General features: G+C 45.6%; 2 protein-coding genes across 2 annotated transcripts in view; both read left to right on the top strand.

Moving 5' to 3' along the window:
* Positions 1-8,837, top strand: part of sin3aa (SIN3 transcription regulator family member Aa) — a 74,910-nt gene extending 66,073 nt beyond the window's left edge. The window contains exons 19-21 of the mRNA XM_055662649.1: positions 1,505-1,599; positions 3,579-3,786; positions 6,600-8,837. Of these exons, the coding sequence (XP_055518624.1) occupies positions 1,505-1,599; positions 3,579-3,786; positions 6,600-6,830 (534 nt within the window). The 3' untranslated portion in view covers positions 6,831-8,837. The remainder of the gene's footprint in view (positions 1-1,504; positions 1,600-3,578; positions 3,787-6,599) is intronic.
* A 5,510-nt stretch (positions 8,838-14,347) lies between these two features.
* Positions 14,348-21,975, top strand: part of man2c1 (mannosidase, alpha, class 2C, member 1) — a 66,035-nt gene continuing 58,407 nt past the window's right edge. The window contains exons 1-4 of the mRNA XM_055662648.1: positions 14,348-14,483; positions 15,889-16,014; positions 19,055-19,178; positions 20,460-20,530. Coding sequence (XP_055518623.1) covers positions 14,386-14,483; positions 15,889-16,014; positions 19,055-19,178; positions 20,460-20,530 — 419 coding nt within the window. The 5' untranslated portion in view covers positions 14,348-14,385. The remainder of the gene's footprint in view (positions 14,484-15,888; positions 16,015-19,054; positions 19,179-20,459; positions 20,531-21,975) is intronic.

The raw sequence follows: 21,975 nt of genomic DNA, 5'->3' as shown, positions 1-21,975 counted from the left end.
TAACTCCTGACACCCGTACTAATCAAGAATCTGTCAAGCTCCACCATATAAATATCCATTGATTTGGCCTCCGCAGCCGTGGCAATGAATTCCACAGGTTCACTACCATCTAGCTAAAGAAATTCCTCCTTATCTCCTTTCTAAAGGAACGTCCTTTTATTCGGAGTCCATGGCTTCTGGGTCCTAGAGTCTCCCACTAGTGGAAACATCCTCTCCACATTCACTCTATCTAGGCCTTTCACTCTTCAGTAAGTTTCAATGAGTTCCCCTTCTAAACTGCAGCAATTACAGGCCCAGTGCGGTTAAGCACTCATCATATGTTAACCAAATCATTCTTATTTTATTGGGATTAAAGATTATACCCATTTGGAGATTATGATTCAACATAACTGGTTGGGCTGTACAGCTTCCTCTTGCATTCGTGAATCAGATTTTGTTGTTATTATCTTTGTTTTCATATTTTGATGAAGCTTGGATATATTAAATTTAAGATACACCCTGATTTAAGCGTGTCATATTGCGGGTGTCAGGTATTGGTGGTGTCATCTTTTGGATGAATCACCGATCTGAGACCCCATTTACCCTCTAAGGTCGATGTAAAGAATCTCCAGCATCATTTCGAAGAAGACTGGGGAGATGTCGCCCATGTTCTGACCAAAATGTATCCCCCAACCAGCATGGTTTTAAAACAAAGCTACTGGTTACTTTCACACTGCTGTTTGTTGGACCACGCTGTGTGTATATTGCCTTAGTTTAGAGATACAGTGTGGAAACAGGCACGTCGACCCACCAAGGCAATGTCGACCAGCAATCTCCGCATATTAACACTATCCTACACACAATTTACAATTTTACTGAGGCCAATTAACCTACAAACCTGTATGTCTTTGGAGTGTGGGAGGAAACCGAAGATCTCCCGTAGGCAGGAACGGGGTACAGATTGGGGATGATCAGCCATGATCACATTGAATGGCCAAATTTGGCTCGAAGGGCCAAATGGCCTATTCCTGCACCTATTGTCTATTATCTTGGAGAAAACCCACACGGTCATGGGGAGAACGTACTAACTCTGTACAGACGGCACCCGTGGTCAGGATCGAACCCGGGTCCCTGGCGCTGTGAGGCAGCAACTCTACCACTGCGACACCATTATTATTACATTACATTTCGCAAGTACTGGCAGTAAAATATTTTGGGGCATTTGGAGATCATGAATGGGGCGATATAACGGCAAACCTCTTTTAACATAATTAAACAAAATTAATATTTAAACAAAAAGTCTCTCACTGTTGTGCCTCTGACTCCAGGTGAGTCAGCAGAGGTGGGCAAAATCATCACATGGTGACATTTTACATGAAGGTACAGCAACCTTCCCCGTGCCCATTGGAAGGAATTTACAAGTATATGTGGAAGTTAAAGTTCAACTAAAGTAGAAAACATTTTACGAGCAATATATCCACCTGTTTTGGCTGATGATTTTTGAATAACACTTATCTGTTTACAGCGCTGGTCAGACTTTATGGATCGTTATATGAATTCAGATTCTACCTCTCCTGAACTACGGGAACATCTAGCACAGAAACCTGTGTTCCTGCCAAGGTAAGGCTCCTCTGATGACTTCCTAGATGAAGTCCTAACATAACAAGTCCTAACACAACCAAAATCAAGTAGTCAAGTAATTATCATTTTGGTGTTGTGGAAGTTTCATAAGTTGTAGGAGCAGATTTAGTCCATTCGTCCCATCAAGTCTACTCCGCCATTCAATCATGGCTGATCGATCTTTCCCTCTCAATCCCATTCTCCTGCCTTCTCCCCGTATCCCCTCCACCCGTATTGTCAATCTCCGTTAAAATATCCATTGACTTGGCCTCCGCAGCCGTCATTTTGCTATGTGTAAATTGAGTCCTGCATTACATCAGTGACTAAATTCAAATGAGCTTCTGGCTATAAAATGGAATGACCTGAAGTTGTGGCAAGCACCATACAAATGCAAATCATTCTTAATGGTAAACAGTACACCATTATAAAGGACTTAAGGGCCTGTCCCACTTAAGCAATTTTTTTTCGGCGACATGTCGCTGGGGTGACGCCTGTTTGGTTGTGAATAGTCGCCCAAAGTCGTACCTTTTTCTGGTGGCCGCTGGATTTTCAACATGTTGAAAATTTTCGGCAACCTGCTGCGACTATGATGGGTGCTGGCAAGTCGCCGAGAAAATTTGCATGTGGGACAGGCCCTTTTAGCAACATTATTTTGGAGATTTTGTCCAGTTGTTTTTGCACAAAATTGCACACAGCTCTTTATCCACTGTAGCGATTACTTCGGGTTGATTAGTGATCACTAGGAAACTGGCCTGGATACATATGGCTGAAACTCCACCTACTATGGCTTAGGCTTACTCTTTCTGAGAGTGGTATTACTATCACTGTGGTACATACAGCTGGTAGACCTGCTGCCTTATGGCACCAGAGCAAAGGTTCACTCCTGAACTTTGGTATTGCCTGTGTGAAGTTTGTACATTCTCCCTTTGACTGTGTGGATTTCTCCCGGGTTTTCCAGTTTCGTTCACACATCCCTAAGATGGCGAGTTGGTAGGTTAATTGGCCGCTGAAAATTGCAAGAAATAAGGTCCCAACTCGAAAAGCCTTTTCTCCAGAGATGCTGCCTGACCCGCTGAGTTACGCCAGTACTTTTTACCTAACATCAGCATATAACCAGCATCTGCCGCTCCTTCCTGCACAAGGAACTGCAGATTTGGTTGACAATAAAAAGGACAAAATTGTTGGAGTAACTCAGCGACTCGGGCAGCATTTGTGGAGAATCCAGAGAGGTGATGTTTTGAGTTGGGATCCTTCCTCGGACTGATTGTGGTGGGGGTGGGGAAGAAAGCTGGAGGAGAGATGGGGCAGGACAAAGCCTGGTGAGTGATAGGTGGATACAGGTGGGGGAGTGGTTTGATAGTTGGTTCACCTCATTGTGAAGGTGAATGGTGGAGTTTGGGGAGAATTAATGAAATTCTGCAGAAAATAAGATGGGATTAATGTAAAATGAATGGCTGATGGTATTTCGGTCAAGGTGCTGTTTCCATGCTGCAAGTATCTACGTCTAGTCATAGAGTCATACAGCGTGGAAACAGGCCTTCAGCCCAACTTGCCCACACTGACCAATATGTCCCATCTACACTAGCGCCACTTGCCTGTATTTGACCCATATTCGTCTAAACCTTTCCTGTCCACGTACCTGTCTAATTGCTTCTTAAACGTTGCAATTGTCCCTGCCTCAACTACCTCCTCCTGCAACTAGCTCACACTAATTACATGATTAGCTTTTCTTCAATATCTCAGTTCTGTACTTGATATGTAGAACACTGTAAACATATCATCTCCCCTCCAAGTGGTGACATTACTAATCTTACAATAACTAGTTGTTTAGTTGAATGGAATTAAGGGATTATTAAGAGGAAGATGTAATAAGAAAGAGCAAGTTTGTGCCTGGCAGCTGTAGTATATTTCCTATGGATTTCCCCCCACACTACTCTTATGTTTAATTGCACTCATCTGTACAATTATGCTTTTAACAGGAATCTACGCCGAATTCGCAAGTGCCAACGGGGTCGGGAGCAACAAGAAAAAGAAGGGAAGGAATGCAGCAATAAGAAATCTATGGAGAATGCGGAAAATTATGATAAAGCACAGTGCAATTTTAAACTCAACTCGTACAAGATGGTGTATGTCTTCAAATCAGAAGACTACATGTACAGGAGGACTGCACTGCTTAGGGCTCGGCAGGTCAGTGCACTCGTTACAGTCTCCGTGGGATTGCATCCTTTGAGGATACAAAAAGCAGGATGATGTGTTTAGGGAGACAAAAATGTGGCAGGTTAGGCAGCATCTATGGAGCGAAGGAAATAGGCAAAGTTTCGGGTCAAAACCCTTCTTCAGACTGTTTCGACCCAAAACGTTGCCTAGTTTCTTCGCTCCATAGATGCTGCCTCACCTGCTGAGTTTCTCCAGCATTTTTGTCTACCTTCGATTTTCCAGCATCTGTAGTTCCTTCTTAAACAAGATGATGTGTTCAGTTTAGTTGAGAGATACAGCACAAAAACAGGCCTTTCAGCCCATCGTGTCCGCATCAACCAGTACTAGCGCTATCCCACACACTAGGGACAATGTACAATCTTTACCTAAGCCAATTAACCTACAAACCTGTACGTCTTTGGAGTGTGGGAGGAAACCAGAGCACCCAGGGAAAACCCACGTGGTTACATTGAGAACGTACAAACTTCCTGCAGACAGGATTGAACCCGGGTCTGGTGCTGTAAGGCTGTGTCGCCCGCTGCACTGTGGATAATGGGAACCAGACATCTAAAAGCAACGGATATTGGGAGGGGAATTGCAGGTCTAGAGTTTCAGGTTGATGACATTTTAGCTATAAAATATTATGCTCCACCCCCTTAGATGATGCTTGAATGTTTCTGCCTTCTATTGGGTATGTTAGTAAGATTCCCTTATACCTGCTCCAGTGTTCAATAAAATGATGTCTGATCTATGACCTCAGCACCATTTTCCCGCAGTTCCTTGTTTTCCTTAATATCTAAAAATCTTAACAAATTCTCTCTTGTCTTACCCTGATCATTTCCTCCTCCTCCTTGCTCCTGACTGACAGAAGGTACAAATGCTTGAGAATGCGCACCACCAGGAACAGCTTCTTCCCCTCTGTTATCTCTGTTATCTAAGCTAGGATATTGTCCGATTCACCTCCACCCCATTGAGGACATTGGACCTGGTACTCTTGCGCTACAATGCTGAACACTATATTCTACACTCTGTATCCTCCCCTTTGCTCTATCTATTATACTTGAGTTTGATTTTATTGTGGTTATCTATGGTTTATTTGATCTTTCATTGTACCTCGGTACATGTGACAATAATAAACCTAAACGTAAATCTAGAATGTACTCAGAAACGGAGCGTCTTCTATCAAAGAGATTTCTTCTTATCCCTCTCCTCGTGTCCAAACCTTTATTTTGAGCATGTGACCGTAGTTTTGGACATGACAGCCAGGGAAATCATCAATCCAGTGTTTATCCTGGCATGATCCATACCAATATTGTCTGGTTTAGTTATATTATTTAGCATTCAGATAAACTCCGGTGGGCGGCGCGACTCTGGTCAGCAGTGGCCTCTGCAGTCTGTCCGCGTTTTATTATTTTCTGTCTGTGTTTTTATGTAGTTTTTGTTATTTTTTGTTGGGGTGTGTGTGTGTGGGGGGGGGGGGGGGGGGGGGGAAACTTTTTTAAATCTCTCCCTGCACGGGAGACCCGACCTTTTCTCGTTGGGTTTCCGTTGTCGTTGGGGCCGCAACGAGGAGCGGCCTCCAACAGGAAGAGACCGGGGACTCTGGTGCTACGACTCACCGTCGCGGGGCTGGCCGAGTCCGGAGCGGGTGGAGCAGTGGAGGAGCGCTGCTGCTGCTGCTGCTGCGGCCCGACCAGAGAGTCGGAGGCTCCAACGGCAGGTCTGTGGACGGCGGCACCGGGAGCCCGCGGGTCCCTGGAGGGAGACCGCTTTTCAGGGCTCTCGCAACGGCGACTTCCCCCGCCCGAGTTGCGGGGTTGAAGAGCTCCTAGAACGGGGCCTACATCACTGCCCCGCGCGGCTTGGAATGGCCGCGGGACTGCGAGCGCACGCCGGGGGCTCTAACACCAAGACCCGGTGTGCGACCTCGCACCACCCGGCGTGGCTTTAATGGCCGCGGGACAATCGCCATCGCCAGCCGGGGGCTTTGACTTTGACTCTGACATGGGGGGGGGGAGAGTGCATTGGAGAGAAGTTTATTTGGCCTTCCATCACAGCGATGTGATGGATGTTTATGTAAATTATGTTGTGTCTTGGGTCTATGTGTTTGTAATGTATGGCTGCAGAAACGGCATTTCGTTTGGACCTCAAGGGGTCTAAATGACAATTAAATGTATCTTGTATCTTGTATCTTGTAACTCGAGAGAGATAGAGAGTGAGTATAGCCAGTTTAACCTCTCCTCATCCAATGAACCCACCACCCCAGGAACTTCAAAAAAGACACAAAACTAATGGGAAACGATAGGCTGAAAATATTTATTGACTGCTTGTTCACCCCAACCATCACCCAGAGCCAAGTGCATTTTGTCTTGCACATTGAAAATCTTACCTTGGTTGTGTTAACTGGCTTGTCTCATGAAACTGATTCTATAAGTTTCATGGATACTGGGGCGACATAGTGGAAGAGTTGGTGCCTTACCGCGCCAGAGACTCTGATTCGATCCCGGCTACGGGCGCAGTCTGTACGGAGTTAGTACGTTCTCGTGATTACGTGGGTTTTCTCTGGTTTCCTCCCACACTCCAAAGATGTACAGGTTTGTGCGGTTAACTGACTTCTGTAAATTGTAATCTGTCCCTAGTCAGAGTCAGAGTCAATTTAATTGTCATTTGGACCCCTGGATATGTGTAGGATAGTGCTAGTATACAGGGATCGCTGGTCAGCGCGGACTCGGTGGGTGGAAGGGCGTGTTTCTCTAAAGTCAAGTCCATTGACGCCGTGTTTTTCTTCTCTCTTTGAAACGTAGTCCCACGAGCGGGTCAGCACGGGGCTACATCAGCGGTTCCAGGCCTGGGTGGACAAATGGAGCAAAGAGCACGTGACCCGCGAGATGGCCGCCGAGTCCAGCAAGTGGCTAATGGGCGAGGGGTTGGAGGGCATGGTGCCCTGCACGACCACCTGCGAAAAGGAAACGCTGCACTTCATGAAAATCAACAAGTACAGGGTGAAATACAGTGCATTGTTCAAGGGGCCATGACCTACCCACACACCAGGTCCTCCTGTCGTTCAGTGTGCCCGCCGCCCGCGTCTGGCATCTCGTCCAATGCCATTCACCAGCTCCTACAACAACAACAACAAAATTAAACACTGCTATCTTTTTGTAAATACTCTGTACATATTGTCAACAGACTTTTTTTTTTTTTTAAAGGAGAAACAATCTGCATCAATGTGCTAGCATCACTTACTAGCTTATTGTGTATCATAGTATGAGGTGGCTTGGAGTTAGTTGATATGGAAAAATGAGGCACCATTATTAAAGTTTTTACCAAAGGGATTTCAGAGTAATTGTAGCTTTCTTTACATGTGAATTTCTGTTAGTGAAAAGATATTTCTTTATGTACAGAACACTTGCATCATTAAGTGTCCATGTGCAGCATGCCATTACATAGTGTATTTTGGCCTTTTTGTTTTAAGTTTTAATTCAAGTTTGCTCGTCTATAACAACTGGACCAAACTTCACGGCAGACGTTATTTAAACTGTCCGATCACCTTTTCTTTCTTTATGGAAACATTGAACTCTGGGTCTCTGAGGGTAACTTACCTAAGACCTTTTTTTAAAAAAAAAAAAACCTGCCTTAGTCTTCCAAACACAATTTGCTTCCTTTTGGAAGTCTGATAGACTGCTGGTTCCAGTTTTATACAGTATTCGACCCTGTGGAATTGTAGCTTCAGGTATTACAAGACATTAATGAGCAAGTGGTTGACTGACGGACTAATATGTCAACTGACCAGTCACAATCCCTTCACACTGCAGCATCCAATTCTATTTCCAGACATCCATCAGCGGTTACTAAATCAGTTGCGATTGACACAGTCCTTAACTTTTCATGCTGCTTTTTCTTTTTTTTACAAGTTACAGGGAAAAAGAGATTTTTCAAGGTTTGGGCATTTAATTTTGAACATTTCTTTGTTGAAGCATTTTGACTATAGCATTCAAAGCCTCTTACCAACACACTTGGTACCATTAGAAGACAGTGAAACACATCAGGTGTTTTTTTTTAAAACATGTCACACACAAAAAAAGCTTAGCTGAATTTTGAAAGACTTTCTACGAGCCTTAAATTTTGTTGGCTAGAACATTCACTGATGTCTGTCGTATATTGAAAGTGCTCTAATGTCTGAAACACATGACTGTTAATTATGATGCCTCTGGAAATCAGTTTTATACATTTAATAATACCCTTTTCCTCCCCTAGCCCCTTCTGCCTTCATCTGCTTTTAAGGTTATTTTTACTTGTTGGAAATTTTTTTTTTTAAGTTTTGAGGTTTTCGTTTTGAAGAGTCTGGTCAGCAGCCACACATCTTGTTTTTTTTTCTCTATGCGCATCTATTCGAACATATTTTGGACTTGTTACTATTCTCTCTCCCCCAATTACTCCTGGAAATGAATGATCTTTTTGTTGACAACAGCAGACTGGTAATTGGGTGAAAACGCTCCACTCGAGAAGTTCTGCCATCTTACAGATTTCTTTGTAAATCAGGTAAATTATTTTCTCTGCCCCCCCCCCCCCCCCCGTCTCTACTGACGTGGGTCAGTGGCTTTTGCTTCCCGAGGACAAACCGAGTAGTGGTTTGGCAAGTATTAGAACAGCCAATCTAATCAAGGCAAGATTTGGCTAACGGCAGCTGAAAAGAAAAATCCTAAAACTATTTTCTGCCCAACCACTCACCCGGCTGTTGTCTTAAACCTCCAATTGTCCATTGAGATTGTTGCAACTGTTCAGATAGCCACTGTGCTCCACAACATTGTGATCAGACAATGTCAGAGATTGATTTGTACAGTTTGCCCCAGCAACCTCTCTATTTTCACTTTGTAAAGTATAAGAGGCAGGGCTTTTAAGCCAGCTTGTACAATGCATATATATTGCTTTTTGTATTCTGTGCTGTGATCTTTAGCCACCCACGTGTGATTTCTATACAGAAGTTGTACACTTGACTTGTAGTTCAGTATTTCCCATTAAAATATCGCCAGGGCTGAAATCTGGCTGTCTTGTGTGAAGTGTATTATTTCCTCCATCATTGAATAACTACTTCTTATCGAGCGCGCACACAAGATTAGAAGTGGTTCAGCCAGAGCTGAACACACTTCTCGGCATCTGCATACAATGGTGTCTGTCTTGTCGCTTCTTGTGTGTGGTGGTGGAAACAGGGCCGCGACGTGAACGCTCTTTCCTTGACCCCATTGAATAATTTTAAATACGTAATTAAAATGATAATGTATTTAGATTGGAAGCATAAACTGCTATCCTCATTACTCCAGAGGCAGGTTATTATTTCTTGTGTTTAAGAAGGAACTGCAGATGCTGGAAAATCGAAGGTACACAAAAATGCTGGAGAAACTCAGTGGGTGCAGCAGCATCTATGGAGCGAAGGAAATAGGCAACGTTTCGGGCCAAAACCCTTCTTCAGACTGATAGAGGGTGGCAAGGAGAAGGAAGGAAAAAGGAGGAGGAGGAGCCCCAGGGCTGAGGGATGGGAGGAGGAGCCCCAGGGCTGAGGGAAGGGAGGAGACAGCAAGTGCTAACAAAATTGGGAGAATTCAATGTTCATGTCCGTAGGATGCAGACTCCCCAAGCGGAATATGACGTGCTGTTCCTCTAATTTCCGGTGTTGCTCACTCTGGCCATGGAGGAGACCCAGGACAGAGAGGTCGGATGGGGAATGGGAGGGGGAGTTGAAGTGCTGAGCCACCGGGAGGTCAGGTAGGTTCTTGCGGACCAAGCGGAGGTGTTCGGCGAAATGATCGCCTTATTGTTTCTTGTAGAAATTTCATTATTTATTTCAAGACTTCAAAATAAAACTCATCGCTTTTTCATCTGGATGGAGATCAAATATTATCTCTGCGTAAGAATATCTGATACAAATATTGTAAAATATCAGGGAGTACAAATCAAAGTAAAGACAGATTTTAGAATCATCAGTTGCACCACATGATGAGTGCAGTGACTTGAATAAAAGATTACAATGTGTAGAAAGGAACGGCAGATGCTGGCTTATACCAAAGATGGACACTAAATGCTGGAGTAACTCAGCGGGACAGGCAGCATCACTGGATAGGAATGGGTGACATTTTGGGTCAAGACCCTTCTTCAGGCAGAGTTATGGAGAGGGAGACACAGAAATGGAAGGGCAAGGTGTGAAAATGAGGCATCAAAGGGAATGAGGCTCAAGGAAAATGTAGAATTGATCATTGCTAGCTCGGGGCAGGTGATAACGAAGTCTACAAATATAAAATTTAATCGGGACAGTCAGTCCGGTCAGTGAACTGGGTTGTGGGAGGGATGGAGAGAATTTTGAAATATTTGAGGAATAAAGGAAAGCTGGAGTAGAGTAGGTAGACACAAATGCTGGAGAAACTCAGCGGGTGCAGCAGCATCTATGGTGTGAAAGAAATAGGCAACGTTTTGGTCCAAAATGTTGCCTATTTCCTTCGCTCCATAGATGCTGCTTGCACCTGTTGAGTTTCTCCAGCAATTTTGTCTACCTTCGATTTTCCAGCATCTGCAGTTCCTTCTTAAACACTGGAGTAGAATAGAATGCTTTGATTTAATGACTTTGGCTGTGAGACTTCTATCAGGATCAGATAATCATTTTCACCCTTTTTTTTTTTGCAGACTGTCACTTAATTGTCCAGCCCTAATTGCCCTCTGGAGGGTAATACATGGCCTGATTTGTGAACCGCTGCAGTCTATGTGGTGATGGTACACTCCCTGTGCTAGCGGATGAAGTTAGACAACAAAAGCTGGAGTAACTCAGCAGCATCTCGGTAGAGAAGGAATGGGCGACGTTTCATGTCTGATGAAGGGTCTCGACTCGAAACATCACCCATTCCTTCTCTCCAAAGATGCTGCCTGTCCCGCTGAGTTACTCCAGCTTTTTGTGTATATCTTAGTGCCCTGACTTGATGATTCGTATGTTCATATGTTATGGGCCATTCAGCCCATCAAGTCTACTCTGCCATTTAATCATGGCTGATCTATCTTTCCTACTCAACCCCATTCTCCTGCCTTCTCCCCATAACCCCTGACACCCATATTAATCCTGAATAGTGATGTGAGAATGAGACTAAGACAGACTAACTGCAGGTTATGATGTTGTGCAGTTCTACTGTTGCTGGTACCCGACACCAGGTGTGTTAATCCAGACATAAGCCACTGCAGATGCTAATTGAGTTTGCCAGTCTACATAAATTAAAATCCCCTCCGAGTTTTATATTAGCCTTGCTACATGGAACACTATTTGCCTAATGTATACAATGCCCAACATTATTAATAGCGTTTGATGTCCGATGTATCATTTGCATCAGAGACAGGCGATCTGATCATAAAATAAAAACATTGAACACAAGAGGGAGTCTGCGTACTTTGTGCAGGCACTTTGATTGAACTGCAGAATTGTGTGACGGGTCTCGGACTACAATGAAAAGATGATGACATGAAAGGAGATAGGTGCATTTAAAAACTGTAAGGAAGGTTTTAGTTGGACCTGTAATGGTGCCGTCAGTGGCAGCCTCGCCTACAGTCTGTCTGTCTTTTCATCTTTTTGTTATTTTTGGAATGTTTTAAAAGTATGTGTTAATGTTCTCTGGTGGAGGGGTCGGGGAAACTTTTTTCAATCTCTTTCTTACCTTGCTGGAGATGCCATTGTTTTCCGGGTCGTATCTTCGGTCGCTCTGCGAGTCTTGCTCAAGACTGACTTTGAGCCCCACCGCGGGGCCGTGGACTTACCATCGGAGCCTGCGATCCCTTGTCTGGGACCAATGCTCCAACCACGGCCTGCGGATTGCAACATCGAGGAGCTCGCAGTCTCGGGTAGAGACTGATGTCGGGAAGCTCCAAGCCGCAGGAGGTTCAACCAGCCCTGACTCACTCGGGAGTCCGATCACCCGGCGCGGGGGAGCTGAGATCCCCCCGATGCGGGAGCTTGATCACCCCGATGCAGAGGGCTCAACCACCGGTCGTGGGAACCAAGATCGTCCCGACAACGGAAGGTTCGAGTGTCCTGGCTGCAGGAGAACAAAGAAAGGAAGAAGAATGATTTTTGTTTTGACCCTTCCATCACAGTGTGGAATGTGGGGCAGTCGCTGTGGTGGATGTTGATGTTAAAAATGTATTTGGGAGTCTTGTTGCTCTTTATTAGTATGGCTGTATGGCAATCTGAATTTCACTGTACCTTAATTGGTACATGTGACGATAAACTGACCTTGAAACCTTGAATGAATGGATGAACCACAAAGGGTCAAGATAGACACAAAATGCTGGAGAAACTGAACGGGGGGGGGAGAAGGGGAGAAAGGTCAGTGTGGGAATGGGTAGGGGAGTTAAAATGTTTGGCAATGTTAGATTGCGTAGGCCAAGGTAGGCCAGAAATGTTCAGCGAAATGATCGCCAAGTCTACGCTTGGTCAAGACACAAGAGCTTTGCTAGTATGTATCTATATAACATATATTAGAAACAAGGGACTGCAGATACTGGTTGACTAGAGTATAAGAGACACAAAGTGCTGGAGAGCTCAGTGGGTAAGGCAGCATCCCTGGAGAACAGGGTGACAATAATAAACTAAACTAAATGAAGGTGACATTTCAGGTCGGGACCCTTCAGTCCAGAGCTACAGGTACAACTAAAACCTTGCTTGTAGCAGCATCACAGGCACAGACTTAGACAAATGCAAAATCATTGCTTATACATAAATTACACACAAAATCTCTAACAGAAAGGTGACTGCAAGAAAAAATATGTTAATGTAACACACAATAGAAAAAAAAATCTTCAGATGAAGCTGTGCTTTGTCTATATGCACATCTAGTGTATTTGCTGGGCCCAGGATCATCAGACATGGAGGTTGAAGATGCCCTTGAATATTTCCAGCTGGTTGGTCTGCACAGGTCTTTAGCACTGGGCTAGTTACACCGTACATAGAACAAATGAATGAAAAGTATGAAAAAGGACAAATCAAAGCCAGCAATGATGATCAAGGAAAGGTGGAGCCCACACACACCGTAGGAGAAAAGTACTTGAAAAGGTGTAGGAAGGAGCTGGTTTATACATTGAAGATAGACACAAAATGCCTGAGTAACGCAGCGGGACAGGCAGCATCTATGGAGAGAAAGAATGGGTGATGTTTTGGCTCGAGACCCTTCTTCAGACTGACGAGAGAATGGGAGCCTAGAAAATGGAAGTAAATGAAGAGATGAAGAGCGTGTGAGGTGTCTTGGACATTTGTTGGGAGGGATAGGATGAAGTAGCAGTATGTGGAAATGAATTCAGGAGAAGGCAGTACTTAGAAAAAGTTCAGTTTGCACAATTTAACTTCTGTGTAGCCAAATATTTGGGTGTTAGAATGGTGTCGTTGTCGGAGGATTGTGTGTTTGGAGTTTAGGTGGGTGAAGGAGTGGCTGGCTGTGGGGAGGAGAGCAAAGTTCCCCAGAGTCGGGGCAGATTACACTGATTTGGATGCAGGGCATTGAGCAAGGTCACGTCCTCAGTGGTTGTAAAACTTCTTCTTCCGGTTGTGCAAACACAAAAACGATTTAGCAAAGCAAATATCTAGGACGATTGCAAAGCTGGAAAAGTTATTGTGAATCCAGTGAGGGGTGGGGGGAGCTTTGAACTACATAGACTATTAAAGTTATTATTTAGTGCAAACTAATAATTGTTAAGGCTGATTATTGTTTGTTTGATTTTATGTGTTCATATGTATGTGAATATGCATACGTATGTATGTATAGTAAAGAACTGCAGATGCTGGTTTAAATATATATAAATATATAATGTATAAGTAGACACAAATTGCTGGAGTAACATCTTTGGGGAGAAAGAATGACCCTAGAAGGGTCTCGACCTGAAACGTCATCTATTCCTTCTCTCCAGAGATGCTGCCTGTCCTGCTGAGTTACTCCAGCATTTTGAATCTCTTCGATTTAAACCAGCATCTGCAGTTCTTTGCTACACACACACACACACACACACACACACACACACACACACACACACACACACACACACATATATATGTTTAAGAAGGAACTGCAGATACTGGAGAATCGATGGTAAACAAAAATGCTGGATAAACTCAGCGGGTGCAGCAGCAGCATCTATGGACCGAAGGAAATAGGCAACGTTTCAGGCCGAAACCTTTCTTCAGACTGATGTATATGTTTGTTTATTATGTGTTCATATGTGTGCGTGTATACATATGTATATGTAGGAAGGAACTGCAGATGCTGGTTTAAATCAGTATGTGATGTCTATATATGTATATGTTTGTTTATTTATTATGTGTACATAGTATGTGTTTATATATATACATTCACTGACCATTTTATCGTTATGATATTGTCTACAGAGTACTATGTTTACACATTGTGTTGTGCTGCTGCAAGTAAGATTGTCATTGTTGTGTCTGGGACAGATGACAATGAAACACTCTGCTGCTTGAGTGTTGGGCGGCGGCGGCGGAACTAAGCGCCGGGGCTGGCGGGGCAGCGCCGGGGGACGGGAGGGAGACGACGGACCGGAGACGGGGGACCGGCCATGGCCGCCCTGGTGCTCAAGAACCGGCGCGCGACGCTGGAGCGGGCAGAGAAGTTCGTGTCTCCCGTCTACTTCACCGACGTCAACCTGCGGGGCCGGTGAGAGCCGGGCGGGGTCAGGGCGGACAGTGAACCCTCCCCTCCCTCTCGCTTCCTCCCCTCGCCTGACTCCCCCCCTCCCTCCCTCCTCTCTCCACCCCCCCCCCCCCCCCCCCATCCTCTCTCCCCCCCCCCCTGTCTCCACTTCAATCTGCAGGTTCCCCGCTCCTAATGTCTCTCCCTGTCCCTCTTCATCATCCCTCCATCTCCCCCCCCCCCCTCCCTCCCCCCCCCCCCTCCATCCCCCCCCCTCCATCTCCCCCCCCTCCCCCTCCCTCCCTCCTCCTACCCCCCCTCCATCTTACCCCCCCCCATCCTCCCTCCCCCCCCCTCCCCCCCCTCTCCCCTCCCCTCCCTCCGCCACCCCCCCCCCTCCATCCCCCCCCCTCCATCTCCCTCTCCCCCTCCCCCCCCCCCTCCCCTCCTCCTCTCCCCGCCCCCCCCCCCTCCTCCCCCCCCCCCCCCTCTCCCCCCGCTCTCTCCCCCTACTCGCTCTCCCCTCCTCTCCCCCCCCTCCTCCTCCTCCCCATCCCCTTTTCCCCCTCTCACCCCCCCCCATCTCCCCCCCTCCATCTCCCCCTCCCCCTCCCTCACCATCTCCCTCTCCCCCCCTGATCCCACCCCCTCCTCCCCCTCTTCTACCCCCTGCCCCCCCCCTCCTCCTCCTCCCCTCCTTCCCCCCCACCCCCCCCCCCCCCCCCCCCCCGTCCCCCCCCCCCCCCCCCCCTCCTCTCCCCTCCCTCCATCCTCCATCCTCCCCCCTTCCCCCCCCTCCCCAGTCACCCTCGCTCACCCCCCCCCCCCCCCCCCCACCCTCGCTCAGGTCACTCTCGTCTTCCCCAGCTTTTATTGCTCCCTCATTCTTCCCCAGGTTCTCCCCACACCACGTTTTATTCCCCTCCAATATCCCCGTTTATCCTTCAAGTAGACCTGTTTATGGAAACCCTGCTTTACAGTTACACTTACAGTTTAGTTCATTGTAGTGAGGTACAGTGAAAAGCCTTTGTTGCCTGCTAAACAGATTACAATCGAGCCGTTTACAGTGTACAGCTACATGATAAGGGAATAACGTTTAGCACATGGTAAAGCCAGTAAAGTCCAATCAAGGATAGTCCGAGGGTCCCCAGTGAGGTAGATTTAACTTGTCTCTTACCTTCTTCCCAGTTCAGATGAAGGGCCTTTGACCTGGATTATAATCAAGTTTCTCTTTCCACGAGTACTACACACTGCTGAGAACTGAAGTGTTTCCTGCTACTTTTTTCCTATTTCCAACATCTGCTGTGTTTTGATTTTCTTGTTTTGTACATCTTGCAAGATGCCTGTGGCAAGGTTAGAACAAAATACACTGCAGTGTATTTATTGATGCTGCAGCAGCTAATGATGTGTTACGTTGTGTATCTGACAGGCTGTTTGGTGCCAACTGTCCAGTTGAATCACTGTCCTGTTTTCTGACGGAGTCACGCATCTCGTATGAGACAGCAGTGAATGGAGATTTTACGGCTGCTAAAGTTGGAGATTCCTTTGGACCAACGTAAGTATGCACTAGCTGCTGCAAAGTAAGAATTTCACTGTTCCTTTTCAGGACACGGGGCGGCAATTTGGCACAGCGGTAGGGTTGGTGCCTTACAGCACCAGAGACCCGGGTTTGAATCTGTCTGTACAGAGTTTGCACGTTCTTCCTAAATCCGCATGGGTTTTCTCCGGTTGCTACGATTTTCTCCCAGTCTCCAAAGTCATGCAGGTTTGTAGGTGAATTGGCTTCTGTAAAATTGTCCCTAGTGTTCAGGATGGAACTGGTTTACGAGTGATCATAGGTTGGCACAGACCCAGTGGGCCGAAGGGTCTGTTTCCAAACTGTGTTTTGATTAAACACTAAACAAAACATATGACAATAAAATGCTTTTGACTCTCTCTCTTATGTATATGTAGGAAAACGGCACCGACAAATTTAATTTCCAAGCTGTTTCTGGTAACGGGCTATATTTTTATCAACGTCCAAGTCAGTTTTGTCCAAAAGCTAAAAAAATACACAAAGATAACTATGGTAATCATATCTTCACAATATTGTGATGGATGTCATCATGAGACTAATTAGAAAGATGGCTAAGAGGGAAGAAACTAGTTTGAATCACAAACTAAGTGTTGAAGAGTATGTGAGGTGTCTTGGATGCAGGTCGGAAGGGACTGGACAAGGGGCGGACAAGATGCAATTGGAGAATTGTTCTGTGGGGCAGAAGCGGGCGGAATAAATGCCTGCCAGGGCAGATCTGCTTGTGGATTTTGGGAAGGAGATGGAGATGGGCAGTACAGCGTTGGAGAACTATGGTGGGAAAACCGCCAGAGGTGATGAGATCGGTAACAGTCTGGGAGATGGTAGGCTGCTGTTTCCCTGTGGGGGTCACAGTCACAGGGTACAGATGAGGAGGTGTTTGAGAGCCTTGGATGTCCGCAGAAGGGACCCGACTAGAAACGTCACCTATCCTTGTCCTCCTGGAACGCTGCCTGACTCGCTGAGTTACTCCAGCACTTTTGTGATTTTTTTCTCTGGAAGAAACTAGTTCAGCTGTTCAGCGGGACAAACGTATTATATTGATCAGGATTTTGAATGTAATATTTATTTATGTCCATAAGTCAGGCACGTGTAACCTGGAACAGCCTGTAGCCTTTATTAATAATAGCGTTCCAGAACATCTGAAGCATCAGCCATGATCACATTAAATGGCCTACTCCTGTGTACCTATTGTCTAATGTCTATTTCATTTGCAAACATTAAGGTATTTGATATTAATGAACGTATTTATATCAATTGGAACTTCATCAGAATAATAGGTGCTCAGATTATTTTTTACTTTTCGTTGCCTTTCTAAGTCTTTATCTATATTTATTTATTTTTCTTTTTTGACTTTTCATTGTGGAAAACTTAAATTGTGAGTTGAGCTTTGTCAGGTCTCTGTCCAAGGAGAAGAATGTATATCTCCTGCATGTTTACTGAAGCAAGTTGTCCCAAGTAGTTTCACAAGTATAAGGTGAAAGAAAGTTAGGCGAGTCAAAGCATACAGCACAGATGTGTAGGAAAGAACTGCAGATGCTGGTTTAATTCGAAGACAGACACAAAATGCTGGAGTAACTCAGCGGGACAGGCTGCATCTCTGGAGAGAAGGAATGGGTGATGTTTTGGGTTGATACCCTTCTTCTGACTGATCATTGTGCATGGAAACAGACCCTTTGGTGCAACTTGCCCATGCCGACCGTTGCCCCATCTACACTAGTCCCACCTGTCTATGTTTGGCCCATATCCCTCTGAACCTTTCCTATCTATATATCTGTCCAAATATATTTTAAATGTTGTTATGGTACCTGCGACAACTACCTCCTTTGCCAGCTCCATGTGGAAAAAGTTGCCCTAGGTTTATATTAAATCTTTCCCTATCAACTTAAACCTCCCTTGTTCTTGATTCCCCAACTCCAGTAAACAACTGTGTTTTCTTTCTATCCCCCCCCCCCCCACGATCTTATACATTTATTTACACAGTACATCATAAGATTACTCCTCATCCTCACTAGCTGCAAGTCCCTGCCTGTTCAACCTCCACCAATAGCTCAGGCCTTTAGTCAAAAAATATATCAAAATCATATAATCATACTTTATTAGTCAAGTATGTTTTGCAACATACGAATAATTTGATTTGCCACACAGTCATACCAATAAAAAGCAACAAAACACACAAAATACATATTAACATAAACATCCACCACAGTGACTCCTCCACATTCCTCACTGTGATGGATGGCGAAAAAAAAGTTCAATCTCTTCCCTTCTTTGTTCTCCTGCGGTCGGGGGCCTCGAGCCTTCCGTTGTCGGGGTGACCTTGACTCCCTTAGCTGGCTGTCAGTCCCTCCGCATCGGGGGGGATCTCAGCTCCCCACCGGGGCCACAGGTTGGGGCTGGTCGAACCTTCTGCGACTTTGGAACTTCCTGACATCGGTCTCTACCTGAGACTGCGAGCTCCTCGATGTTGAAATCAGCAGGCTGTGCTTGGAGCGTCGATCCCAGGCAAGGGATCGCCGACTCCGATGGTAAGTCCACAGCCCCGCGGTGGGGCTCAAAGTCAGTCTAGAGCAGGGCCTCCAGCTCCATGATGTTAGGCCGCAGAGCAACCGGAGATACGATCCGGAAAAACATCGCATCTCCGGCAAGGTAAGAGACTGAGAAAAAAGTTTCCCTCACCCCCTCGCCCACCCTCCATATAAAACAAACCAGAGAACATTAACACTTACCTTTTAAAACACACTAAAAATATCAAAAAAGACAAAAAGACAGACAGACCTTTGGCGAGGCAACCATAATATGATTATGATTATGATATGATATTGGGGAAGATGATCAAACACTTTGGACAATGAGAGAACCCATGAAGTAGGGTCTGGATCTGAAATATCACCCATTCCTTCTCTCCAGAGGTGCTGTCTGTCCTGCTGAGTTACTCCACCATTGTGTGTCTATCCATGAACTGTAAAGTGTATTCTAATTGTATACCATTTGTTAAATTGCCATTTTGTTTACGCTGTAGATGGTGGACCTCCTGGTTCAGGGTGACCTTCAGCATTCCACAGGAATGGAAAGGCAAAGAGGTGCACTTTGTGTGGGAGAGCGAAGGGGAGGCAATGGTTTGGAGGAACAGCTCACCAGTACAGGTATGATAGATTTACACAGCTGTTTTTGTAGCACAATCCTTCATGCTGAAACCCCAATATCTCTGCCCAGAATGGGAATCCTCCTGTCTCCAACATTCCCCCTCCCCGTGGACCACACGTGCCGGCCTTCTACCCTCTGGACCTTTTTATTTCCAACTGCCGGTATAACATCAACTATTTTGACTTCTCCACTCCCCTTACCCTTGATTCGTACGGGTGTCAGAGGTTGTGGGGAGGGAGAGATAGATCAGCCATGGTAGAATGGTAGAGTAGATTTGATGGGCCGAATGGCCTAATTCTACTATTCCTTATGTCCCTCACCCACTCCATTCTCACCCCCTCTGAACGCACAGCCCTCTGCACACAGCAACAATCGAAACATTGTCATTAAACCTGCTGACAAGGGAGGTGCTGTTGTAGTCCAGTGGACTGACCTCTACCATGCTGAGTCCAGGCACCAGCTCCTCATACCAACCCCTTGGCTATGACTCCACAGACAAACACCAGGCATTTAACATAGAGGTTTGCAGAAGGATGCAGGACCTCTCCTCCATCTACTCCCCTGCCCCTCTTTCACCCCAACACGCACCCCCCACCGTTGTGTCTTCACCATACCCCCCTAACCTCCTCCTTTCCGATAGAGAACAGTCTGTCCTCAACAGAGGCCTCACCTTTGTTCCCCTCCAACCCGAAAGTCACCTATTCCTTTTCTCCAGAGGTGCTGCCTGATCCACTGAGTTACTACTGCACTCTGTGTCCTTTTAGGGAAATAAGGAGCTGTCTGAGAGGATAGTATTTCACAGCACTGACGTTAAAAAGGATGAGTATCCCATAGAATTATAGGAGGATGACAACAGTACAGAAACATAGAAACATAGGTGCAGACGTGGGCCTTTTGGCCCTTTGAGCCAGCTTCGTCATCCAATCATGGCTGATCATCTAAAATCAGTACCCCTTTCCTGCTTTTTCCCCATATCCCTTGATTCTTTTAGCCCTAAGAGCTAAATCTAACACTCTCTCTCTTGGCTGTGGAGGAAGCAATAACGAGAGGATATGAACAGTAAAACTAGCTGGGTGACTCGGGTAGGGGATTGTATTAGTATTAGATAGCATTAGGTAGATGGCAAGTAAGCAAAGCACTGTTCATCCACTACTGCTGATCTCTGAAAATCACACATGAAATTCTATGTTGAATCTGTACCAAAGCCGAAATGTTAATTGAAGGGGAGTCAGTGTTTCTTGCAATATCTTTTTTTTTGATAACAAATAATTTATCCTCAGGGCCTTACGAAAGAAGGGGAGAAGATGAGCTACATTCTCTCAGAGAATCTAACAGATGAAGAAGCTCACAGGTCAGCAACCTTACCCAACCGTAGAAAACCGTTATATGGTTTAGGATCCTCTTGAGATTTGGTATTAGTACACCTTTAGGAAAAGGTTGAGGTTACTCTGTGAAATGAGTAACATGATAACTTTAGGATGTGCAGCAGTTATGTTTCTTCACTTTTCTCTCGTTTGTTTTGTAAAAACCTAATTCTGTCTAAGCCCCAGAGTTTCACCCTCTGTTTCCATAGGTTCATTTTAATCCACGTTAATATTGGTCGGCATCTTTTAATGCAGTAGCAGGCCACTTTGGAGTGTGGGGGGAAACTGGAGCACCCAGAGAAAACTCACGCAGGTCACAGGGGGAACGTACAAACTCTGTACAGACAGCACCTCCCACATGCCAAAGACGTGCAGGTTTGTACGTGAATTGGCCTCTAAATTGCCTTGAGTGCGTAGGGAGTGGATGAGAAAGTAGGATAACACAGGGTGATCGATGGTCGACATTGACTCGTTGGGACGAAGGGCCTGTTTCCATGTTGTATCTCTAAATTAATCCAAACCATAAGTGTGCGGAGTACATAGAGCAAACTAAACAAGGTCTGTGTTGGTCGTTGCTCGTAAGTTCATGTGATAGGAGCAGAATTAGGCTATTCGGCCCATCAAGTCTACTCCACCGTTCAATCATGGATGATCTGTCTTTCCCTCTTAACCCCATTCTCCTGCCTTCTCCCCATAACCCCTGACACCTGGGGTTGCTGGGGTAGGGTTATGCAGTGTCCAAGAGCCTGATGGTTGATGCCAAGACGTTGTTCTTGAACCTTGAACCCATGATTCTTTGTTCCTGTACCCTTCTCCCAATGTTAGTCGTGAGATGAAATATGGCCAAAATGGCTCTTCAATTGCAACTAGCTGCCACATTCCAGGTATGCAGTTACTGCAATTGTAATAGTTACCTGGATTTGCTGGGGGTAGTTGTTAAACCTATTGGGTGTGGCACAGTGGCGCAGCTGTACAATTGTTGCCTCACAGCGGCAGAGACCCAGATTCGATCCTGACCATGGGTGCTGTCTGTACAGAACATTTGTGTTCTCCCTGTGACTGCGTGGATTTTCGCCAGGTGCTCTGGTTTCCTCCAACACTCCAAAGACATAAAGGTTTGTAGGTTAACCAACTTTAGTAAAAACAAAAGTGTACATTGTACCTAATGTAATAATAATAATAATATATTTTATTGTCATTGCACATAAGTGCAACCAGATTTGGGTACGCAGCTTCCATCCGACATCATAACTTAAATAACTACTAAAATTTAGGTTTAGATAACCCGAGAACATGGTTTGTACTAAGAACATTACAACAGTAAAATAGTCAAAACTGACCAAAGTGCAGATGTGTCTGTGTGACGTGACCATCCGAGGGAGACAGTCCGTGGGGGTGGGGGGCACTCAGCAGGGCCGGTTCAGAGCCGCTA

The sequence above is a fragment of the Leucoraja erinacea genome, chromosome 36, assembly GCF_028641065.1.
Source record: "Leucoraja erinacea ecotype New England chromosome 36, Leri_hhj_1, whole genome shotgun sequence".
In the NCBI taxonomy this organism is placed as follows: Eukaryota; Metazoa; Chordata; class Chondrichthyes; order Rajiformes; family Rajidae; genus Leucoraja; species Leucoraja erinaceus.
This window is presented reverse-complemented; position numbering and strand designations above follow the sequence as displayed.